A 24,875-nucleotide genomic window follows, 5' to 3' on the forward strand; every position below is an offset into this window, starting at 1 on the left:
ACCCGGCGACACGTAGGTGGCACGGGCAGGAACGGACTGGCCGTGTCGGCTTCTCACTTTTTGGATTTTAGAAGGGCATGACATGCCTATATCTGTGTCTCCCCCTCCTTTTACTCCTCCACCTCTTTTATTTTCACATGACTATATGTACTTGTCACTTTTCCATGTGTTAGTTATGTCTTCTGAGCAGTTTGTCAGCTTTTGGACACCTTTGAAGGTGTTTTCTATGTGTTTCTATGTGTTTTTGTTTGCCTGCCATTGGTTTTAACGGTGTTCGAAGGTGTTCGACGAACAGTTCGACGAACAGTTCGGCGAACACACGGGTGTTCGACGAACCGAACTCGAACACTACGGGGGTGGCTCAACACTAGACCTTATATCCGTCGCAGTGCCCCAGTACCAGATGCTCAGTCGGCACTACTTCTCAAAGAAAGGTGTGCTTGCACTACACCAGCATGTCTCACACAACATCACCACTTCTTTGAGAAACTCTGTGTGTGACAGGGTGCATTTCAACACAGACACTTGGACGAGTAGGCATGGACAGGGGCGTTACATGTCGCTGATTGGGCACTGGGTAACTATGGTGACAGCAGGACAAGGGGCTGCTGTCCAAGTCTTGCCGTCCCCACGAGTTGTACGTCATTCCTCTTTATCTAGAAGTTACTCCACTGCTTCTGCCTCAACCTCCTCTCGGTCCTCCACCTGCACTCATAGGCTCACGTGTTGAACCTGGTTGTCCTGTAATTTGTAGCCCACTTTCCCGGACTAGATGGCCTTCTGCAGAGGGCACGGTCGCTGTGTGCTCACTTCCGCCATTTACATCCTGCAGGTCAGCGACTTACATCTCTACAGAAGTCGTTCGGCCTGCCAGTTCACCGGCTGAAATGCGATGTGCCGACACGGTGGAATTCAACTCTGCACATGTTTCAGCGACAAGCCCTGGTGCAATACGTTCTGACGTATAGCCTGGGAAAACGAGATCCAGAGGTGGGGCAAATCACGCTGCAGGAGTGGTCTCAGATCAGGAACCTATGAAGTTGACGCGCCCCCTGGGCCGTGGGGTACCCGGAGTCGGGCCGGTAGACACTGGGGGTTGTAGTCACTGTGGCGGTGACCCGGTCCGTGACCCCGGGCGGTCAATCCAAGGGTAATTTGTATATATGGGTTTAATAATGTCCAACTTCGCCACCTGTGGAGTGCGGCCAAAGGGGCCACCGCTGCGGAACAGTCTTCTGAAGCTGGTGGTTTTGCAGCAATGGTGAGTGTAGCTTCAGGGCAGTGTGGGTGGATGATGGTGGTTGTAGTGCAGGGAGTCAGTAATGAACACAGAGTCCGTGTGATGCAGTCCCAAGATCTTTACTCACAGTTGTTGCAGTCCAGATTACAGGTACCAGAGCAATCTCCCCCTTCGTGCTATGCGTACTCAGTGAGGGGCTCAGTCCACCCCCAGATAGCTCTGGAGTACTTAGCAGGACCCCCTTCTGTGTGTCCTTTCTCTGGCCTTCTCCTTGCACCTCACACCCAGTGACACTTCTATCCGGTATCCTCGGGCCTTGGCGGGCGACGTGTGTTCCGTCCCCTGGCTCCTATGTCGCTACCTTCTTATTGAGACTGGTGTGGACTTTGGCCTGCAGTACATGAAATGCTGCAGCCTCCGGTTTCTAATTGAACCTTGCTGTTTTTCCGCTAGTTGAGGGACCGGTTCGCCTTATCTGGCCTGACCCCTCTACCTCCTGGTAGCAGTGGGCGTACGGGTGGCCTTCTGCATGGCCCGTACCTCTAGGGTCCCTTTGGTTCCTGGAGCCTTCCTGCTCCCACTCCTCTCTTCTCTCCTTCATTCCTGGGCCTCCCAGGCTAGGCCCGCCTCCGGAGCAGAGCTCATGCAGAGCCTCTGCTCCTGTCACTTCTCCTCCTCTGACTGGCTTGCTCTTTCTAAGATGGCTTCCTATTTATACTCTCCCTGTCATGTGCTCTCCTAAGCTGCTTTCTCCACCCACACCCTCCCTCCCACGAGCAAGGGACCTGGGACTGTGCTCTCCCTTAGGAGCAATCTCGCCCTACCCCCACTGCGGGTATGTGTTGGATGCAGGTGTTAGGGTCCCAAGCCATACTCCTTCCTTACCTGAGGGTGAGATACCACACCTCTGGGTGAGATCAAGTACCTCTGTGGAGACTGAACCCTTCTGCACAGTTTTGAAATGGCGACGAAGATGTTTAGTGCTGACGATGCCATTATCAGCATGACTATTCCGGTGATTTACATGCTGGAGCACACATTAAACAGAATTCAGAGTCAGGTGGTAAGACAAGAGGAGGTGGAGGAAGTAGAGGAGGAGTCGTATGCAGAAGGGATAACATCTCCAAGGTCCAGACGGTCGGCAGCACCAAGGCAGCAGGCATGGGAGGGTGGGGGAGAGGGATTAACCAGGGCGCATGATAGCAGCCAAACTGTTGAGGAAGGTGCAGGAGCCGAGGAAGAAGTGGAGGACGAACTGGCGATGGGCATGTAAGACTCATCAGATGAGGGAGACCTTGATCACATTTCTGTTATGTGAGGTTGGGGGTAGAGGGCAGAGGAAAGAAGCATGATTCTTACCTCGCTACCAACACAACAAGGACTTGGTCCTCCTGGATGCGCAAGACACATGAGTGCCTTCTTGCTGCACTACCTGCAACATGACCCTTGGATTGTCATAATTCGAAGTAATCCCGGCAACTGGGTTGCCACACTCTTAGATCCCCGGTACAAAAGTAAATTTGCTGAAATAATTCCTGCCATAGAAAGGGATTCACACATGCAGGAGTATCAGCAGAGGCTGTTGCAGAATCTTACATGTGCTTTTCCACAAAACACCAGTGGTGCACATAGTGAATCTCACAGTTCTAACTTGCAAACCGTGGGCCTATCGAGTCTTCATCACTCAAACCGTAACAGTAACGCAGTATCTGCTGGTAACAGCAATTTTGTGGAATCGTTTCACCACTTTTTTAGCCCATCCTTTGCATGGCCACAGGAGACAAGAAGTCTGACACATAGTCAACGCCTAGAGAGGATGATACAGGAGTTTCTCCAAGTGAACATCGAAGCCATGACTGTGTCACTGGACCCTTGCTCATTTTGGGATTCCAATCTGGAAAAATGTCCGCAGCTTGCCACTCACGCCTTGGAGATCTTCTCATGCCCTGCAGCCAGCGTTCTCTCTGAATGTGTGTTCAGCGCTGCTGGTGGTGTGCTGACAGATAAGCGCACGCAGCTGTCCACTAAGAATGTAGACAGACTCACGTTCATAAAGATGAACAAATCATGGATCCGCAAGGACTTGTCTACCCCTGTGTCATCCTGGGGAGACTAAAAGCTTGAGGATTTGGTAAAATCACCTCACCAACCGTTTTAAGCATCTCTGGAGCAATTGATGCCACTTAATTATTAATTATTTTCCGGGCTAGATGCAGCTAAAAATTATTATTAATTTGAAAGCTGGTGGAGCTTGGTATAGATGGCCTAATACAATGAGTACCACACCCTTCTACTATGCCCAAAATTATTTTCCAGACAAGATGCAGCGAAAAATTATTTGTAATTTGCAAGCTGGTGGAGCTTAGCATAGATGGAATAAGAATAAGTCGCACACACTGCTACAAGCCCAAAATTATTTTCCGAGCTAGATGCAGGTAAAAATTATTAGTAATTTGAAAGCTGGTGGAGCTTAGTATTGATGGCCTAATAGAATGAGTACCACGCACGGCTAATATGCCCAAAATTATTTTACAGGCAAGATGCAGCTAAAAATTATTATTAATTTCAAAGCTGGAGGAGCTTGGTATACATGGCCTAATACAATGAGTACCACACACTGCTACTATGCCCAAAATTATTTTCTAGGCAAGATGCAGCTACAAATTATTAGTAATTTGAAAGCTGGTGGAGCTTAGTATGGATGGCCTAATAGAATGAGTACCACACACTGCTAATATGCCCAAAATTATTTTACAGGCAAGATGCAGCTAAAAATTATTATTAATTTAAAAACTGGTGGAGCTTGGTATAGATGGCCTAATACAATGAGTACCACACACTGCTACCATGCCCAAAATTATTTTCCAGGCAAGATGCAGCTAAAAATTATTATTAATTTCAAAGCTGGTGGAGCTTGGTATAGATGGCCTAATATAATGAGTACCACACACTGCTACTATGCCCAAAATTATTTTCCAGACAAGATGCAGCTAAAAATTATTTGTAATTTGCAAGCTGGTGGAGCTTAATATAGATGGACTAAGAATAAGTCCCACACACTGCTACAAGCCCAAAATTATTTTCCGAGCTAGATGCAGATAAAAATTTATGTAATTTGCAAGCTGGTGGAGCTTAGTATAGATGGACTAAGAATAAGTCCCACACACTGCTACAAGCCCAAAATTATTTTCCAAGCTAGATGCAGATAAAAATTATTTGTAATTTGCATGCTGGAGGAGCTTACAAATTGATGGACTAAGAATAAATCTCACACACTGCTACAAGCCCAGAATTATTTTCAGAGCTCAATGCAGCTAAAAATTATTTGTAATTTTCAAGCTGGTGGAGCTTAGTATAGATGGACTAAGAATAAGTCCCACACACTGCTACAAGCCCAAAATTATTTTCCGAGCTAGATGCAGATAAAAATTATTACTAATTTGCAAGCTGGTGGAGCTTAGTATAGATGGCCTTATAGAATGATGCTATGCCCAAAAGGTTTTACTAATCTAGGTGCAGTAAAAAAATTTGTATTCTATACACAGGTGGTGTAGCTTGCAACACAGATACGCTACTCCACTGACTAACACACACTGAAAGAGGCCAAAAAGGATTTGCTTAGCTAGATTTAGCTAAATGCTGTGAAAAACACTTCCACAGCACTGGCACAGACCTGCCTGGCAAAAAGTCCTAGGAAATGCTGTAACCTAGTCCTCAAAAGGACTGCAATTACAATTAGTCCCTACTCCCAACCTATCTATTTAAGAGCACAGACCTGACTGCTAAAAGTCGTAGGAAATGATGTAACCTAGTCCTCAAAAGGACTGCAATCACAACTATTCCCTACTCCCAAGCTATCTGTATATTTCTGAGAAAATTGGCTTGAAATTAACACTGAAAGTATAGCGCACACAGCAACAGCGGTGCCGTCTAACACGCAGCTGCAGCAGTGAGTAAATGGTGGCGACGGGGAAAATGGCTGGGTCTTATAGGGCAACGACATGTGACATACACAGTTAATGACACATGCCCTTGCTTATGTGAAAAAAAGCAGTTCTCTCCGTGTGTGCGCTGCTGATAGGCTGACAGATTGCTCCTCCCCATTGTAAATGCGGGAAAGAGAAAAAAAATGGAGATCTTCATTATTTCTGCAGAGATCCATCCCCTGCCCCTCCCCCAGCCCAGCTGTACACTCAAACTGCGTATTAACATTGATTATCAGCATTACTGTGAAAAAATCCAGTTAAGATTTTGGTGCACGAACAGTTATCGAACATAACCTCGAACAGCCGGATTCTTTTCAAATCGTTAGTGTTCGTCGAACGGCTCGAGCACCGCTCAAAACAGCTCGAATTTGAGATTGGCGAACAGTTCGAGTCGAACACCGCTCATCTCTAATCATGACGTCCTCAACTTTGGATTTTGGACTGGCTCCCAAACTAGAAGCCCCCAGCATTTCCCGATATCACCACAGCTTGATCAAGTTCACATGGTACACTTGATGTCACTTTCTTCGACCAGGCTGGTGAACTTTGTAGTTCACTTCGCTGAGTTTCTCCATCACCTCATACAGGCCTTGCCACTTGGCCAGGAACTTACTCTGTACGGTGGAAATAAGCTCTAGTACGCGTTCCCCAGGCTGGAACTGTCTCAGCCTTGCTGACCGGTTTTAGACTTTTGCCTGGGCCTCTTGTGCTTGGAGGAGATGAGCCTTTACGATATGCATCACTTTCGCCATCCTCTCCTGCATCTGGGCAACATGTTCCATTATGCTCCAGTGGGACATAACCTTGGCATCCAAGGTTTCCTTGGCAATATCCTGCAGCCCTTGCAGATGTCGTCCGTACAATAGCTCAAATTGGTAGAAACCTGAAGAGGCATGTGGGACCTCTCTTACCTCGAAGAGCAGAAATGGTAGCAGGTAGTCCCAGTCATGACCGTCCTTCTCTGCTACCTTTTTGAGCATTGCTTTTAAAGTTTTATTAAAGCGCTCCACCAGGCCGTCTGTCTGCAGATGGTAAACGGAGGTTCTCAGCTGGGTAATCTGAAGGACTTTACACAGTTGTTACGGATCCGGGTGGTGGAACCTCTGTTCTGCGGTGCAAGGAGGGACCAGAGGGGTGTAACTAGTTATCAACTCTGACCGACCAAGGTTGTACAGTGGCTCAATCGACTCCGTGACCAGGGAAGGACCGAGCAGAGGGACCAGGTGCTACTCTGGGACCAACCTTGCATGAGAGCATGTGACTCCCACGGGTCAGAAGGCAGGGACTGACCGGTACAGCAGATGAGCACGGCAGGCAGGCTGACGGGTGATCCGGGCAGACGGATTGGCAGACACGGCAGGTAACAAGCAGGAGCCTCCAGGTAGGCTGACAGGTAGGCGCGCAGGTAACAAGCAGGAGACTCAAGGTAGGCTGGCTGGTAGGCACAGCAGGTAACAGGCAGGTGCTTCTAGGTAAGCGGGCTGGCTGGCACGGCAGGAAATGGGCAGGTGCTTCCAGGTAAGCAGGCGGGCAGAGCTCATAGTACAGATTGGTGGACTGGACTGTAGGCAGACTGTTGGGCTGGAGAGTTGACAAGCTGACGGACTGGACTTGTAGTCAGGCTGGCGGACTGGACTTGTAGTCAGGCTGGCGGACTGGACTTGTAGTCCGGCTGGCGTGCTGGACTTGTAGCCAGGCTGGCGGGCTGGACTGGAAGTCAGGCTGGCGGGCTGGACTGGTAGTCAGGCTAGCAGCGGAACCTGAGGGCTGAAGCAGAGTATAACACACAAAGCTACAAACTTGCATGGGCACCTCCATTTTGGAAGAGGTGCCTTGTATATGAGAGGTCCTCCGGCCATTGGCCGGGGACTCCTTAGGACGATGCGCGCGGCCCCTTTAAGAGGGAGGGAGCACGCGCGCACAGTGCCCGGGAAGCTGCGCGTGCCGGCAGCAACAGAGGCAGGAGTGCGGCGATAAGTGGTACGGCGTCTCTGCCTATCAGGGGGCAGAGACGCCGATACTACAACAGTTCCTTCATTACCTTGCTCATGAACGGGGTTCCTTGGTCTGCTGGATCTCCATCGGCAGTTTGGTCCTCGCAAATATATGTACAAGTTCCCGGGCTCCTACTCGACGAGTTCCTCATTGGTGCCGCTTCCGGTTAATGGGTCGCATAGTCTATGACCACAAGGATGTATTGGTGGCCCTGGTCGATTTGACTAAGGGCCCCACTAGGTCCATGGCAATAGGGGATTTCTATCACATGTAGGGGGATTAAAGGACTACGGAAGTGGGAGGAGGACGCGGTTATCTGGCAGGTGGGGCAGGATCTACAATAGTTCAGAATCTCCCGGTAATACCCTGACCAGTAAAACCTCCTCAATATCCTCTTCTGAGTTTTCTCGGCCTCCAGGTGCCCCCCCAGACCATGTGAATGGGCCATATCTAATACCATCTGTCGATATGGCCCTGCAACTAATAGCTGCTCCACTATTTCATCACCCATTCGTTTGGTAACCCGATAAAATAACTCCCCCTGAACTGCGAAGCGTGGGTAACTGATGTCTGCCTCCGGCTCTTGAGCACCCCCATTACAGATAGTAACATTGTCCCATGCCCCCTTCAAGATCAAGTCCCGAACTTTAGCAGACCCAAAGTTCTCTCCTGTCGCCTCTAACTCAGGGAGGTTGGCATCCTTGGTTACACTCTTGTCCTCGTCACCGACAAGGACACACAATCGGAACTCATCCCCTTCAGATGTCGACATGGGTATTTCCTTAGGGACCTGGAATTTGTCCAAGCGACTCAGTCTGGTTCCTTCCCCCCGCAAGTCCCAGAACAACGGGAAATCGCGCCCCAATATGACGGGATGTATCAGGCCCTTAACCACCTCGACCTCATGGGATAGGGCACAACAGTCTGTTCCCAGTGTCACTGTGACCATAGGGTATTCCTTGGCATCCCCATGTATGCAGCGAACGCCCACAGTCTTGGCAGAGATCAGTTGGTGGGGAAGGTTGGCACTGATAAGGGTCACTAGACTCCCTGCATCCAACAGTTCAAGCACCATCACACCATTAACGTACATGGCACATGCCTGAGGCCCCTCGCCTGGTCGACAGTCCACTCTGCAGGTGGGATAAGCATAATAGGAGATCCATCTGCCTAGGCTGCAGTTCATGGGCTCGGGGACTTATGACACCTGGTGGCTACGTATCTAGGGTTGTGACACCACCAACAGACTAGATCTTTAGCAACAGTCCTTGTGGCACCTTCAGTGGGAGTGGGACACCCTCCCAGTGCTGGCTCTTGACCCCTTCCGTGATGAACCTGCCCCCTTTTGGGTATCCCAGTATGGAAAAGTGACTATTTATTGTTTCTCGAGGGATTTATCAACCACCTGGTACCTCTCTACCAGGCCAATGAAGTCATCTGCGTTCTGGAGATCGCCCTGGGCAACCCAAGTCTGTACTGGCTTGGGAAGGGAGTGCACAAATCTATCAATCACAACCCGCTCAACCGTCTGGGCCATAGTGAAGGACTCTAGCTGTAACCACTTCTGAATGAGATGCAGTAGGTCAAACATTAGCGAGCGAGGGGGTTTGTTGGTGGCATACGCCCAGTGGTAGACTCGTTGGGCTCTCACTGCCATATTCACTCCCAGGCGTGCTAAGATCTCTGTCTTTAGCTTTGTAAGGCAAAGGGTTCAGTGGGTGCTTTCGTCCGCACCAGGGTTCATCCCACTGATGCTGACTCCTTTTTATGTGGGCATAATACTACTCAGACAACAGAAGGTGAAGGCAAAACAGTGTGGGAATACTTTGTTGAGCCACCAAACAGACAATAAGATATAGAATATTCCCATCAAAATACCTAATATGGTACAAAATTACAGTCTCATTTTCCACTTCCTCACCGGATTAGAGCAGCTGTGACTCCGGGGCTTCCAGGGCTGACTACCCCCACCAGTGGCACCACACTTTGGGCGGGTACCCACAGAGAGGAGGTAATGCAAGCTTAGGAAGCTGACAGTCCATTGAGGAACGTAACCAGGTGACCGGATGGTCCTAACCTGGATTCTCCAAATGTATCCCTGGGGGTCATGTGACTGGAGGATAACAATCCTAGGCTTCCCCAAACATATCTATGGGTTCAGTGTCATTCAATGAAGTAGATTTGTGTTATTCCGGCTGGGGCCGTGGTCCCCTAAGCTGACATCCTGTATAAAGTCAAATCTGTGTCCCTCTTAATGGAGCCATGTTGACCTAGATGTTGCTCTCGCAAGTTACTCTGATTATTTTTTCAGAACTATAGAAATCCTTTTTTATACCCACGTCTGTGGCTTGGGTCATCATCCACAGGTCAGGGGGAGGTGTGATGAGTTTAACCCTCATTGTGTAAGCATTTAATCGATCTACATAGTTCATCCTTCTCTGTTTTGTGGGTCAACAATCCACAGGGTCCACACAATGGTGAATCAAAAAATTTTGCAAATATCCATTGTTCACTGACCTAGCCTCCCTGGCTTGCAAAGTTAGCAGACAATAAGTTGCAATAAATATCAACTCAAGTGTCAATATGCAGGTTTGTACAAACAACAAATTAGCACTCTAAGTCAAAGGTTTAAATTAAACCTTTTTAACAGTACTAGAAAAACACTTCCCAAGAAATAAATCCCTGTACAAGAAGGCACACATATTAGAATTCTTAAATTTTTTGCTTTATTATTAATTCATATATATAAAACAAAAAAGAATACCAGCAAAGTTATCACACAAAGTAGCACACAGACATCGCAGGTCTTGCTGAACAAGAAATGCACTCTCAAATATAGGCAAAGTGCATAGGTTATTATAGTGGATAGACTGCAGTGGAAACCTATAAATCAAAAAGTAAATAAAGTGCAAGTGCCTTTTTAATAGGTTCTACCTTTATTATCCAGAGTTATTACTTATTGTAGCGATTAACATTGTAGATTTATATGGGAAGTGCATATTCATTCAAAGTAGTCACATTCAAGATAGTCACATAGTAGTACTTGCAGTCTTGCGATAGTGAGTCTGTGTGTGTCTGGTCTACCACCCAGACACACACAGGCTCAGACACACACAGCTCAGACACAATTGGCCAATCAGTGACCACTTCGCTCTCCCTTCTTTAGACAAATCAAATATCTAGAGGAAGTTAGAGCTGTGGCTGGAATCTCAAGCCCACACGGGAGGTGAGTATACAGTTAGGTCCATATATATTTGGACAGAGACAACATTTTTCTAATTTTGGTTCTAGACATTACCACAATGAATTTTAAACAAAGCAATTCAGATGCAGTTGAAGTTCAGTCTTTCAGCTTTCATTTGAGGGTATCCACATTAAAATTGGATCAAGGGTTTAGGAGTTTCAGCTCCTTAACAGCCCCCAGTATTCTCAGTATGTTATATATACAACGCTCAGCATAAGTGAGCACACCCCCTGTATTCTGAGTATGTTATATATACAATGCTCAGCGTAAGCGAGTAAACTCACCTGTATTCTCAGTGCGTTATACATGCAGCACTCAGCATAAGTGAGCACACCCCCTCTATTCTCAGTACGTTATGTATACAGCACTCAGCGTGAGTACAACCCCATATTATCAGTGCATTATATATACAGCACTCAGCGTGAGTGCACCCCTGCATTAACAGTATGTTATATATACACTGCTCAGCGTAAGTGAGTACACCCCTCAGTACAGTATTCTCAGTACGTTATATATACAGTGTTCACCCCTGTGTTCTCAGTAAATTATATATATAGCGCTCAGCGTAAGTGAGTACACCCCCTGTATTCTCAGTACATTATACATACAGTGCTTAGCTTAAATGAGTACACCTCCCTGTATTCTTAGTATGTTATAAATACAGCGCTCAGTGTAAGTGAGTACACCCCCAGTATTCGCTGTACATTACATCTACAGCGCTCAGCGTAAGTGATTACACCCCTCTGTATTCTGAGTAAGTTACATCTACAGCACTCAGCGTAAGTGAGTATACCCCCATGTATTCTCAGTACGTTAAAAATACAGCAGTCAGCGTAAGTAAGTACACCCCCTGTATTCTCAGTATATTATATATACAGCGCTCAGCATAAGTGAGCACACCACTCTGTATTCTCTATACATTACATCTACAGCGCTCATCGTGAGTACAGCCCAATGTATTCTCAGTACGTTATACATACAGCGCTCAGCATAAGTGAGTACACCCCAATGTATTGTCAGTACGTTATACATACAGCGATCAGCATAAGTGAGTACACCCGCTGTATTCTCAGTACGTTATACATACAGTGCTCAACATGAGTACACCGATCAGCGTGAGTACACCCCTCTGTATTCTCAGTATGTTATAAGAAAAAACGGAGAGTGGTGGTCATGGGGGATTCCCTGTTAAGAGGAACAGAGGCCGCTATCTGCAGACCAGACATAACCTCAAGAGAAATGTGCTGTCTTCCAGGAGCAAAAATTAAAGATGTGTCTGACAGGATATCAAGACTCTTCAGACCTACAGATCACTACCCATTCCTGCTAATACATGTGGGGACAAATGACACCGCAAGAAAGGACCTGGAAACCATCTGCAGAGACTTTGAAGACTTAGGCAAGAAAGTGAAAGAATTGGGAGCGCAGGTGGTCTTCTCATCCATCCTCCCAGTGGATGACCATGGAACAATGAGGTGGAATAAGATTCTACAGGTGAACAACTGGCTACGTCGATGGTGCCGTCAACAAGGATTTGGATTTCTGGATCACGGAATGAATTACCTATACGATGGACTACTTGCTAGAGATGGGGTGCACCTTACGAAGACTGGAAAACATGTATTTGGAAGTCGCCTTGCTACACTCATCAGGAGAGCTTTAAACTAGAACAATGTGGGAAGGGAAGCAAAAGGCCAGAAAAAGCCATACAGCTGACAAATACTATTGAGATCTCTGCTACTGGAAGTGGAAAGGAAGAACAAAGACAAAACAATTTAAATAATAAAAATATGGGAGGAAGAGAAACCAATCACAAACTAAAATGTTTTTATACAAATGCACAAAGCATGGGCAACAAACAAGGAGAATTGGAACTACTAATGCAGGAAAAGGAATATGATGTCATTGGAATCACTGAAACTTGGTGGGACGATACACATGATTGGAATAAAAGGCTAAAAGGATACAACTTATTTGCAAGAAACAGACTTGATAAACGAGGAGGAGGTGTCGCATTGTATGTTAGAAAAGCGTATATCTGCACAGAGATTGAAGCTTCAGAGACTGGGAGTTCTGTGGAAACTGTTTGGGTAAGAATACAAGGAGAGAACAACGGAAAGGACACCATTGTAGGCATTCACTACAGGCCACCTGGGCAAGCTGAAGATATGGATGAACTCTTTATGCATCAAATGACCAAGTTCTCCAAAAAATATGACGTAGTGGTCATGGGAGATTTCAACTATCCAGACATTTGTTGGGAATCTCTCTCAAGTAAAACTAACAGGTCAAGAAAATTCTTATCCTCTCTTGCTGACAACTTTATCTTCCAAAAGGTAGGGGAGAAAACAAGGGGATCTGCTACTTTGGATCTAATCTTAATAAACAGGGAGGAAATGGTTGAGGAGGTAAAGGTGGCTGGGACCCTAGGAGGCAGCGATCATGCTATTATAGAATTTTGGATAACTAGAGGAGGAAGACATGTGAAGACTCAAACTTCAAGGTTAGATTTTAGAAAGGCAGATTTTAAGAGACTCAGAAAGAGAATAGGAGGGATCCAATGGCTGGATGTCCTTAAGGACAAAAATGTCCAGGAAGGATGGGAAATTTTTAAAAATGAGATTCTCAAAGCACAATCGTTAACAATCCCGAAAAGTAGGAAGAATGGGAAGCATTTAAGGAAATCAGAATGGATGAACACAGAACTTAAACACATGCTAAAAAGAAAGAAAGAAATGTTTATTAAATGGAAAGAGGGAGGCATATCTAAAGAAGATTATAATGCAGTCTGCAGATCCTACAGGGCACGTATCAGGTTAGCTAAAGCTGACAATGAATTAAGGCTTGCAAGAGATGTCAAAAGCAATAAAAAAGGATTTTGGGGGTATGTCAAAAGTAAAAGAAAAGTCAAAGATGCTTTAGGATTTTTACAGGATGAAAATGGAGAAATGGTAAGAGAGGATGTTGAGAAGGCCAAACTTTTTAATTCCTATTTTGCATCTGTTTTCTCTCAGAAAGAAAATGTAACATCAACTGATCTTCACTGTCCTTTTAAAGGAATAGAAGAATCCAAGTTATCTGTAAACAGAAAGATTGTGAGGGAATATTTAGCTAACATAAATGAGTTCAAGTCTCCAGGTCCAGATGAATTACACCCCAGAGTACTGAAGGAAATCGTAGAAGAAATTTTAGAACCACTCTCCATAATCTTTGAAAATTCTTGGAGAACAGGAGAAGTCCCAGAAGACTGGAGAAGAGCAAATGTTGTTCCTATCTTCAAAAAGGGGAAGAAGGTGGACCCAGGGAACTATAGGCCGGTGAGTCTGACTTCTATACCAGGAAAGATCTTTGAACAAATTATTAAACAACATGTATGTAAGTACCTGGATAAGAATGAAGTGATTAACCAGAGTCAGCATGGGTTTGTAACTAACAAGTCATGTCAGACTAACTTAATTTCCTTCTATGACAGAATCACTGACTGGGTGGATCAGGGAAATGCTGTAGATATATTATATCTTGACTTCAGCAAAGCATTTGACAAAGTATCTCACACCATCCTTATTGAAAAAATGACCAAGTATGCAATGGACCAGGCAACTGTTAGGTGGATTCATAACTGGCTTAGTGATTGGACTCAAAGGGTGGTTGTAAATGGCTTCACATCCAGCTGGATGACTGTCTCAAGTGGGGTACCACAGGGCTCCGTCCTGGGACCTGTATTGTTCAACATCTTTATCAATGATTTAGATGAAGGAATTGAGGGTAAACTGATTAAATTTGCTGATGACACAAAGCTAGGAGGGATAGCTAATACTAGAGAAGAGAGAGAGAGGATTCAAAAAGACCTAAATAAACTGGAGCAGTGGGCAGCAACCAACAGAATGATTTTTAACAGGGAAAAATGCAAAGTACTACATCTGGGCAATAAAAATGAAAAAAGCATATACAGAATGGGAGGAATAGAGCTAAGCAACAGTACATGTGAAAAAGACTTGGGTATACTAATAGATCATAGACTGAACATGAGTCAACAGTGTGATGCAGCAGCAAAAAAGGCAAATACAATTCTGGGATGTATTAACAGAAGCATATAGTCTAGATCACGTGAAGTCATTATCGGTCTTTACTCCTCTTTGGTCAGACCTCATCTGGAATACTGTGTACAGTTTTGGGCACCACATTTTAAAAAAGACATAGACAAACTGGAGCAAGTTCAGAGAAGAGCGACCAGAATGGTGACTGGTCTGCAAACCCTGTCCTATGAGGAACGGTTGCAGGATTTGGGAATGTTTAGCTTGCAAAAAAGAAGACTGAGAGGAGACTTAATTGCTGTCTACAAATATGTCAAGGGCTGTCACATTGTAGAAGGATCATCTTTATTCTCATTTGCACAAGGAAAGACTAGAAGCAATGGGATGAAACTAAATGGGAGGAGACACAGATTAGATATTAGAAAAAACTTTTTGACAGTTAGGGTGATTAATGAGTGGAACAGGCTGCCACGAGAGGTGGTGAGTTCCCCTTCAATGGACGTCATCAAACAGAGGCTGGACAGACATCTGTCTGAGATGATTTAGTGAATCCTGCTTTGAGTAGGGGTTTGGACCAGATGACCCAGGAGGTCCCCTCCAACTCTACCATTCTATGATTCTATATACAGCGTTCAGCATAAGTGAGTACACCCCTCTGTATTCTCAGTACATCTTATATATGCTTGACGCGTCCTTCTGTCTGAAGGAGGGATGGGTGGCGCCTGCATACCACACTACGGTGCCATTTTATTGAAGACACTGTATATGCGAATGTGTTCGCCGAACTGTTCGTCGAACTGTTCGTCGAACACCTTCAAACACGTTAAAACCAATGGCAGGCAAACAAAAACACATAGAAACACATAGAAAACACCTTCAAAGGTGTCCAAAAGCTGACAAACTGCTCAGAAGACCCAACTAACACATGGAAAAGTGACAAGTACATATAGTCATGCGAAAAGAAAAGAGGTGGAGGAGTAAAAGGAGAGGGAGACACAAATATAGGCATGTCATGCCCTTCTAAAATCCAAAAAGTGAGAAGCCGACACGTTCAGTCCGCTCCTGCCCGTGCCACCTCCGTGTCGCCGGGTTTGTGCCAGAGCCGCGGTGAACCCTGACGGCCAGCCCCCCTCTCCCAATACTGGTGCCTGTCCGCTGGTGGGTCGAGCGAGCCCCCCTGTGGTGGAGGCAGCTGTAAGCTTTTTAATTTAAATTGTCTCTCTAATTTGAATGAATACACTATAAATCCATTTACAAGGATCTATTGGAGGGCAAGTCTCATGCCAGCAGCCGCGTAATTCCAGCTCCAGTAGCGTCCACTAAAGCTGCTGCAGTTAAAAAGCTTTCATAAGGATCGAGCTCGGCTGTCCACCGCAAGGCATCCTACTGCCAGTCCCAGCCCCTATGCCTTGGGGTGCCTCCTGATGCTCTTCACTGAGTATCCCGTGGTCCCGAAGCATTTCCTTTGAAAAAATTAAGTGTCCAAACTACAGGTGGTGTAGCTTGCTTAACAGCCGGGATAATCCGCTGACTAGCAGACACTGCTACTAGGCACAAAGTATTTCCTGGGCTAGATGCAGTTAAAAATTTGTAATTAGATACTCTCGTTGGATGCTGAGAAAGCATTCCATAGAGTCTCCTGGCACACCATATATGATTCTCTTAAAAAGCTTGGGGTAGGGGTCTAGGGGACCCTTTTATAGCCAAAATCATGGCCCTGTATCACAATACGTCACCTAGGCTGAAGATAAATGGAACTGTAGCACCCTGAGGGCTCGATTGCTACAGAGGTATTGCACCTCACCCAGAGGTGTGATATCTCACTCTCAGGTAAGGATGGAGTGTGGATCAGGACCCGACACCTGCATGCATTACACCACATTGCCGTGGGGCAGGGCGACCAATATGCCTCTGAGATGGGCACGACAGTCCCTGTCCCTGGCTGGAGTGGGGGGAGGGAACACTGAGGAAGGGGAACCCTGTAGTGCAGGAGCAGGGAGGAAGCAGTTCCTGGGTGCATTGAGAAGGGAGTATAAAAGGTGGGCACCATCTTAGTTCAGTGCAGAGAAGTCTGAGCAGAAGTGGCAGGGAGCAGGGGCTCTGCATGAGCTCTGCTCCGGAGGCGGGCCTAGTAACAGAGGCCCAGGCCTGGAAGAGGGAGAAGGAAGGAAGAGGAGCGGAGAAGGCTCCAGGAACGAGGAATGAAGGGATCCCAGGAGTGCGGACGGGCGAGTCGCCACCGCACGCCCGAATCCACCTGCGTGGAGGGGTCAGGCCAAAGGGGGAGACCGGTCCCCGAAACTAGTGGAGGCAGGAAATGACCCTCAGCTAGAAACCGGAGGCTGTGACATTTTATGTGGCGCAGCCCCTCGCTACACCCGCTAGGAAGGCACCACATAGGGTCAGGGAAACTGGTGCCAAGTTTACCAAGAGGAGGCCCGAGGCAGCCGGACAGAAGGGTTGGTAAGAAAGGCCAGACAAAGGACACACAAAGGGGGTCCTGTGAAGCGCTCCAAAGTTATCTGGGAGTTGTCTGAGCCCCTCACAGTACGACGTGGGCAGCCGTTACCTGCAGACATGGTCTGGATAATAAGAACTGTGAGTAAAGGCCCTGGACTGCATCACTGACTCCGTGTCGTTACTGCTGCTGCCCTGCACCATCACCCCCATCCTCCGCATACACTGCCCTGAGGCTATACTCCTCCCGTGGGGAGTTATGCTACGCTATGCTGCACCCACAACACCAGCCTCAGCGGTCTGCCCTGCAGCGGCGGTTCACTCTGACCGCAATCCACGGGTGGCGTAGTCGGACATTTAAACATCAAAACCACATAAATAGTTCCGCCACTGGTTTGACCACCTGAGCCACGGAACCGGGTCGCCGCCACGAAGACTACAACCACCAGCATCCACCAAAAAGGGTCCGGCTCCGGGTGTCCCAAGGCCCAGGGGGTGCATCAGAACATTTTCATCACCTTTCACAATCACCAATGGGACAAGGCAGGGATATCCTCTGTCCCCTCTCTTATACATCCTAGTGACGGAGCACCTGCTCTCATCAATTCGCCATAACCCCAATATTAGGTGGATTGAGGTGGGAGGCACGGAGTACAAGTGCTCTCTATTTGCTGATGATGTCCTAGTATATATCACTCAATCACATATATCCATCCATGCTGTTATGGCTGAAATAGATCACTTTGTTACATGGTCAAATTTTAAAATCAATGCAGCGAAGTCTGAGGCCCTCGATGTCTCCCTCCCCAAATCCATATAGGATTCCATCCAGTCCAACTTTCCCTTTGCCTGGCCCTCACAGGGTATCAAATACTTAGGAATTCCTATTCATAGAGACCTCTCCCATCTATGTTATCTTAATTTTGGGCCCTTTATTGAACAACTCCATACAGACCACGGTTGGCAAGTTAGAACTGTAAGATTCACTACGTGAACCACTGGTGTTTTGTGGAAAAGCACATGTACACTGTGTTCCAAATTATTATGCAAAAAGTGTTTAGGAGTGGTAAGGGAAGAATTTGTTTGTTTGTCAGTTAAACTCATTGATGGTGATTTGTGTCAGGGCTCTTTATATCACTGTAAGCAATTGCAGACACCTGTGCTAATTAGTTTGGCAGGTGTGTCCAATGAAAGGCAAGACTACTTAAGAAGGCTGTCTCACATTATTAAGCAGCCTACATTTTTTGCCAAAATGGGAAAGAAAAAGGATGTGTCGGCTGCTGAGAAGCAACAAATTGTGGAGTGTTTAGGTCAAGGCATGACTACAATCAACATTGTGCGATGATCAGGATGAAGTGTCTTGGCAATCAAGAAGTATGTAGCTGATTCACAGTACACACGTGTGCGTGCTGATAAGGGCAAATTGAGGACTCTTTCCTACAGGCAATTACGTCAGGTTAAAAGAGCAGCGGCAAAAAAGCCTTGTCATAGCAGCAGACAAGTTTTTGAAGCTGCTGGTGCCTCCAACGTCCCCCGAACAACAAGATGCAGGGTCCTTCAGAGGTTTGCAGCTGTGCATACGCCATCCTGTCGACCTCCTCTATCTACTTCACACAAGCAGAAACGGCTCCAGTGGGCTAAACATTACATGAAGACTGATTTCAAAACTGTTTTGTTCACGGATGAGTGCCGTGCAGAGCTCGATGGTCCAGATGGATGGAGTGGAGGATGGCTGGTTGATGGACACCCCACGCAAACACGGCTACAGCGCCAACAAGGAGGAGGTGGAGTAATGTTTTGGGCTGGAATCATGGGGAGAGAGATTGTCGGCCCCTTTAGGATCCCTGAAGACGCTAAAGATGAACTCCATAATGTATGTGGATTTTGTCAAACAGCACTTCCTGCCATGGTTCAAGAAGAAGAACCGTGTATTTCACAGCAAGATCATTTTTTTGCATGATAATGCACCATCTCATGCTGCACATAAAACATCTGCATCTCTGGCTGATATGGGCATAAAAGGGGACAAACTTATGGTGTGACCCCCATGCTCCCCTGACCTCAACCCCATTCAGAACCTCTGGAGCATCATCAAAAGGAGTGTCTATGATGGCGGGAGGCAGTTCACATCTAAGCAACACCTCTGGGAGGGTATTCTGTCCTCATGCAAAACAATTGAAGCAGAAACCATCCAAAACCTGACAAATTCAATGGACGAGAGAGTTCAGAAGCTCCTTTCGAACAAGGGGTCCTATGTGAAAATGTAACATCACCTAGAATAAAGTTTTGAGTTGAAAACTGTTTGATTTCAGTTTCTAATAACCTGCTAATGCTTATAATTTCAAAAATGACCATTTTTTTGGTCTTTATTAAAATGAAAAGGTTGATCGAAAAGTTTGGGGGATCTAAGAGTGTGGCAACCCAGTAGTCATGATTACTTCGAATTCTGACAATATGAGGGTCATGTTTCAGGTAGTGCAGCAAGAAGGCACTTATGTGTCTTGCGCATCTCGGAGCCCCAAAATTATTTTCCGGGCTAGATGCAGCTAAAAATTATTATTAATTTTAAATCTGGTGGAGCTTAGTATAGATGGCCTAATAGGATCAGTGCTGCACACTGCTACAAAGCCCAAATTATTTTCCAGCCAAGATACAGATAAACATGATTAGTAATTTTAAATCTGGTGGAGCTTATTATAGATGGCCTAATAGAATCAGTGCTGCACACTGCTACAAAGCCCAAATTATTTTCCAGCCAAGATACAGATAAACATGATTAGTAATTTGAAAGCTTAAAACGGTTGGTAGGGTGATTTTAACCAATCATCAAGCTTTTACTCTCCCCAGGATGACACAGGGGTAGAAAAGTCGTTTCGGATCCATGATTTCTTCATCTTTATGAACGTGAGTCTGTCTACATTATCAGTGGAGAGCCGCGTGCGCTTATCTGTCAGCACACCACCAGCAGCGCTGAACACACGTTCAGACAGAACGCTGGCTGCGGGGCATGACAAGATCTCCAAGGCGTAAGTGGCTAGCTCCGGCCATTTATCCAGATTGGAAGCCCAAAAAGAGCAAGGGTCCAGTGACACATTCATGGCTTCAATGTTTACTTGGAGATACTCCTGTACCATCGTCTCTAGGCGTTGACTATGTGTCAGACTTCTTGTCTCCTGTGGCCTTGCAAAGGATGGGCTAAAAAAGTGGTGAAATGATTCCGCAAAATTGATGTTACCAGCAGATACTGTGGTTCTGTTACGGTTTGAGTGCTGAACACTTGACGGTCCCACGGTTGGCAAGTTGGAACTGTGAGATTCACTACGTGCACCACTGGTGTTTTGTGGAAAAGCACATGTAAGATTCTGCAACAGTCTCTGCTGATACTCCTGCATGCGTGCATCCCTTTCTATGGCAGGAATAATTTCGGCAAATTTACTTTTGTACCGGGGATCTAACAGTGTGGCAACCCAGTAGTCAGGATTATTTCTAATTCTCACAATTCGAGGGTCATGTTGCAGGTAGTGCAGCAAGAAGGCACTCATGTGTGTTGCGCATCCAGGAGCACCAAGTCCCTGTTGTGTTGGTGGCGAGGTAACAATCATGCTTCCTTCCTCTGTCCTCTCCCCCCAACCTCGCACAACAGAAATGTGATCAAGGTCTCCCTCATCTGATGAGTCTTCCATCAGTTTGTCCTCCACTTCTTCCTGGGCTCCTGCAACTTCCTCACTAGTTTGGCTGCTACCATGCGCCCTGGTAAAACCATCTCCCCCACCCTCACATGCCTGCCGCCTTGGTGCTGCCGACCGTCTGGACCTTGCAGATGTTAGCCCTTCCGCATACAACTCCTCCTCCTCTACTTCCTCCACCTCCTCTTGTGCCATCACCTGACTCCGAATTCTGTTTAACATGTGCTCCAGCATGTAAATCACCGGAATAGTCATGCTGATAATGGCATCGTCAGCACTAAACATCTTCGTCGCCATTTCAAAACTGTGCAGAAGGGTGCATAGGTCCCTGATCTGAGACCACTCCTCCAGCGTGATTTGCCCCACCTCTGGATCTTGTTGGCCCAGGCTATACGTCAGAACGTATTGCACCAGGGCTTGTCGGTGCTGCCACAGTCGCTGCAACATGTGCAGAGTTGAATTCCACCGGGTAGGCACATCGCATTTTAGCCAGTAAAGTGGCAGGCCCAATGACTTCTGTAGAGATGTAAGTCGCTGAGCTGCGGGATGCGAACGGCGGAAGTGAGCACACAGCGACCGTGCCCTCTGCAGAAGGCCATCTAGTCTGGGATAGTGGGCTAAAAATTGCTGGACAACCAGGTTCAACACGTGAGCCATACAAGGCACGTGTGTGACATTGCCCCGGCGAAGGGCCGCACCCAGGTTTGCAGCATTGTCGCACACGCCTTCCCTGGTTTCAGGTCCAGTGGAGACAACCATTCATGAAATTGGTTCTCCAGAGCTGACCACAACTCCTCAGCTGTGTGACTCACATTTCCCAGACAATTCAAAGTAAAAACCGCCTGATGACGTTAAGCCCTACTGCCAACATAGTAAGGAGGTGTGCAGGATCCCTTCTGCGCAGTTAGAAAGCTTGTGGCATGACCAGACAGGCTTTGGGTGCAGGTGGAAGACCGAGAGGAGGTTGAGGAGGCAGAAGCAGTGGAGGAACTTTGACATAAAGAGGATTGACGCACAACTCGTGGGGACCGCAAGACTTGGACAGCAGCCCCTTGTCCTGCTGTCACCATAGTTACCCAGTGCCCAGTCAGCGACATGTAACGCCCCTGTCCATGCCTACTCGTCCAAGTGTCTGTGGTGAAATGCACCCTGTCACACACAGAGTTTCTCAAAGAAGCGGTGATGTTGTGTGTGACATGCTGGTGGAGCGCAGGCACACCTTTCTTTGAGAAGTAGTGCTGACTGGGCATCTGGTACTGGGGCACTGCGACGGACATAAGGTCTCGAAAATCCTCTGTGTCCACCAGGCGGAAAGGCAGCATTTCTGTAGCCAAGAGCTTGCAGATGGTGAAATTCAACCTCTTAGCTTTCTCATGGCTAGGAGGAAATGGTCTTTTACTTGTCCACATCTGAGGGACCGAAGGCTGGCTATTGTGCTTAGACGGGGTTGATAAGGGTGTCCCCGGCAAACTGCCGGTCTGTGAGGAAGATGCAGGCGGACATGTTAGGTTGCCTTGATCCAAAGGTGGTGCTATCGATGTCGGACAGCGCTCAACACCAGCTGGTGTTACCACCTCCAAAGAAAATGATGACCTGCCAATCACGCTGGCTGTTGCGGGTAAAGAGGTGGCAGGTCTGCGCCCCAAAACAGGTGTGACTGCTGTCCCCCCAGTCACAGAAGATGAAGAGGCCGCGGATGCACAAGATATGGCAGACTGTGGTTGGCCCGGCCAGCTAGGCCGCATTGTAGCACACTGAGCTTCCCACTGCAACTTATGCTTCATGTCCATGTGCCGGTTCATGCATGAAGTACTCAAACTATGTATTTTTTGGCCTCTACTTAGCTTTTGCTGACAAATGTTACAGATAACACGAGTTGGGTCATCTTTATCGATCTGAAAAAATGCCCAAGGCTATGCAAGGCTTAGCACCCATGCAACCTGAAGAGCCACCACGATTTGTGGTGAGAGGCAGAGTTGTGTTTGAGGATGCAGTTGTTGACGTGCTTCCAGTACTACGTCTCTGTCCAGGAAGGCGCAACCTGACCTCGTCGTCACTAGCATCTTCCTCCACCTCCTCTGCTGACCTCATCTCTTGGCTGACTGTGGGTTGAGAGTAAGTGGGATCTCCAACCTCATCATCATCACCCTGTGCGTTATCACACCCGTCGTCCTCAGAGCCAACCTGTTCCTGCCCTGACAAAAAACTAAAGTTGTCGCTCCAATCAGGTATTTGAGTCTCATCATCGTCTTCCTCATTGTCTCCACCAACAGGAGTTACAGTTTGGAAATGAGGGTCTACATTATGGTCAGAACCTTCTGCGTCTGGTCCTGGATCCGACTCATAAAGATTCTGGGCATCAGTGCAGATCATTTCCTCGTCTGGATTCACAGAAGCGCTGGAGTCGACCTCTGATTCCCAGGCTATAGTATGAGTAAACAGCTCTGCAGACTCAACCATCTGTTCTACCTCATACTCAGACGGGCAGCTGGAGATTTGGGAGCTGTGAGGAAGCAAGTGCGATTGGGGTGACACCTTTGAGGACTGGAGTATTTGTGATGTTGAAGTTGATGTGGAGGAGAGCCCACTTAAAGGAGCACTTGATATCCGTTGAAGCACCTGCTGTTTTTGTGCCTCATCTGGAACTTGTAGCGATTGGTGTGGCCGTAAGAAAGGGATCTTATCACATTGTCCGCTAAAAGAAGTAGACATTTTAGTTTGGCTGGAAGATGGTCTTTCTTCTGCAGATGTTACTGTTGCTTTAACACCTACCCCACGGACACAACCTTTTTTCCCCTTCCCAACACGCCTATTCCCCTTTCCACCAGCAGCAGGCCTTTTTCCACTCATTTTGGTGGTTAAATAATTCACAACTCTGGAGTTGTTTGCACAAAAAAACAATGGATGGGAACTGAGCAGAGCTGAGTGGCCAAACTGTGGTATTAGGCCAAAACTATTGGCTGGGTTAGATGGAGAAAAAAATTATATTCGATTTGCAACCTGATGGAGGTCAGTATAGATGGACTAATAGAACAAGTCCCACACACAGCTAGAAGCCCAAATATTGTTTCAGAGGTAGATGCAGAAAAAAAATATATTCAGTTTGCAACCTGATGGAGGTCAGTATAGATGGACTAATAGAGAAAGTCCCACACACTGCTAGAAGGCCAAATATTTTTTCAGAGCTAGATGCAGACAAAAAATTATTTTGAATTTGCAACCTGATGGAGGTCAGTATAGGCGGACTAATAGAACAATTTCCACACACAGCTAGAAGCCCAAATATTTTTTCAGAGGTAGATGCAGAAAAAAATTATATTCAGTTTGCAACCTGATGGAGGTCTGTATAGATGGATTAATAGAGAAAGTCCCACACACTGCTAGAAGGCCAAATATTTTTTCAGAGCTAGATGCAGATAAAAATTATTTTTAATTTGCAACCTGATGGAGGTCAGTATAGATGGACTAATAGAGAAAGTCCCACACACTGCTAGAAGACCAAATATTTTTTCAGAGCTAGATGCAGAAAAAAATTATATTCAGTTTGCAACCTGATGGAGGTCAGTATAGATGGACTAATAGAACAAGTCCCACACACAGCTAGAAGCCCAAATATTTTTTCAGAGGTAGATGCAGATAAAAATTATTTTTAATTTGCAACCTGATGGAGGTCAGTATAGATGGACTAATAGAAAAAGTCCCACACACTGCTAGAAGGCCAAATATTTTTTCAGAGCTAGATGCAGATAAAAATTATTTTTAATTTGCAACCTGATGGAGGTCAGTATAGATGGACTAATAGAGAAAGTCCCACACACTACTAGAAGGCCAAATATTTTTTCAGAGCTAGATGCAGAAAAAAATTATATTCAGTTCGCAACCTGATGGAGGTCAGTATAGATGGACTAATAGAACAAGTCCCACACACAGCTAGAAGCCCAAATATTTTTTCAGAGGTAGATGCAGATAAAAATTATTTTTAATTTGCAACCTGATGGAGATCAGTATAGATGGACTAATAGAGAAAGTCCCACACACTGCTAGAAGGCCAAATATTTTTTCAGAGCTAGATGCAGATAAAAATTATTTTTAATTTGCAACCTAATAGAGGTCAGTATAGATGGACTAATAGAGAAAGTCCCACACACTGCTGGAAGGCCAACTATTTTTTCAGAGCTAGATGCAGAAAAAAATTATATTCAGTTTGCAACCTGATGGAGGTCTGTATAGATG

At 46.4% G+C, this 24,875-nt stretch overlaps 1 protein-coding gene across 1 annotated transcript in view; it reads left to right on the forward strand.

Annotated features, from left to right (window-relative positions):
* The first annotated feature begins 7,991 nt into the window (after positions 1-7,991).
* The window catches only part of LOC141271613 (scavenger receptor cysteine-rich domain-containing protein DMBT1-like), a 45,530-nt gene continuing 28,646 nt past the window's right edge, over positions 7,992-24,875 (forward strand). Inside the window, exon 1 of the mRNA XM_073681657.1 lies at positions 7,992-8,097. Coding sequence (XP_073537758.1) covers positions 7,992-8,097 — 106 coding nt within the window. The remainder of the gene's footprint in view (positions 8,098-24,875) is intronic.

This window comes from Phyllobates terribilis, unplaced genomic scaffold, assembly GCF_046119375.1.
Source record: "Phyllobates terribilis strain yellow unplaced genomic scaffold, ASM4611937v1 Scaffold_5__5_contigs__length_657084704, whole genome shotgun sequence".
Classification (NCBI taxonomy): Eukaryota; Metazoa; Chordata; class Amphibia; order Anura; family Dendrobatidae; genus Phyllobates; species Phyllobates terribilis.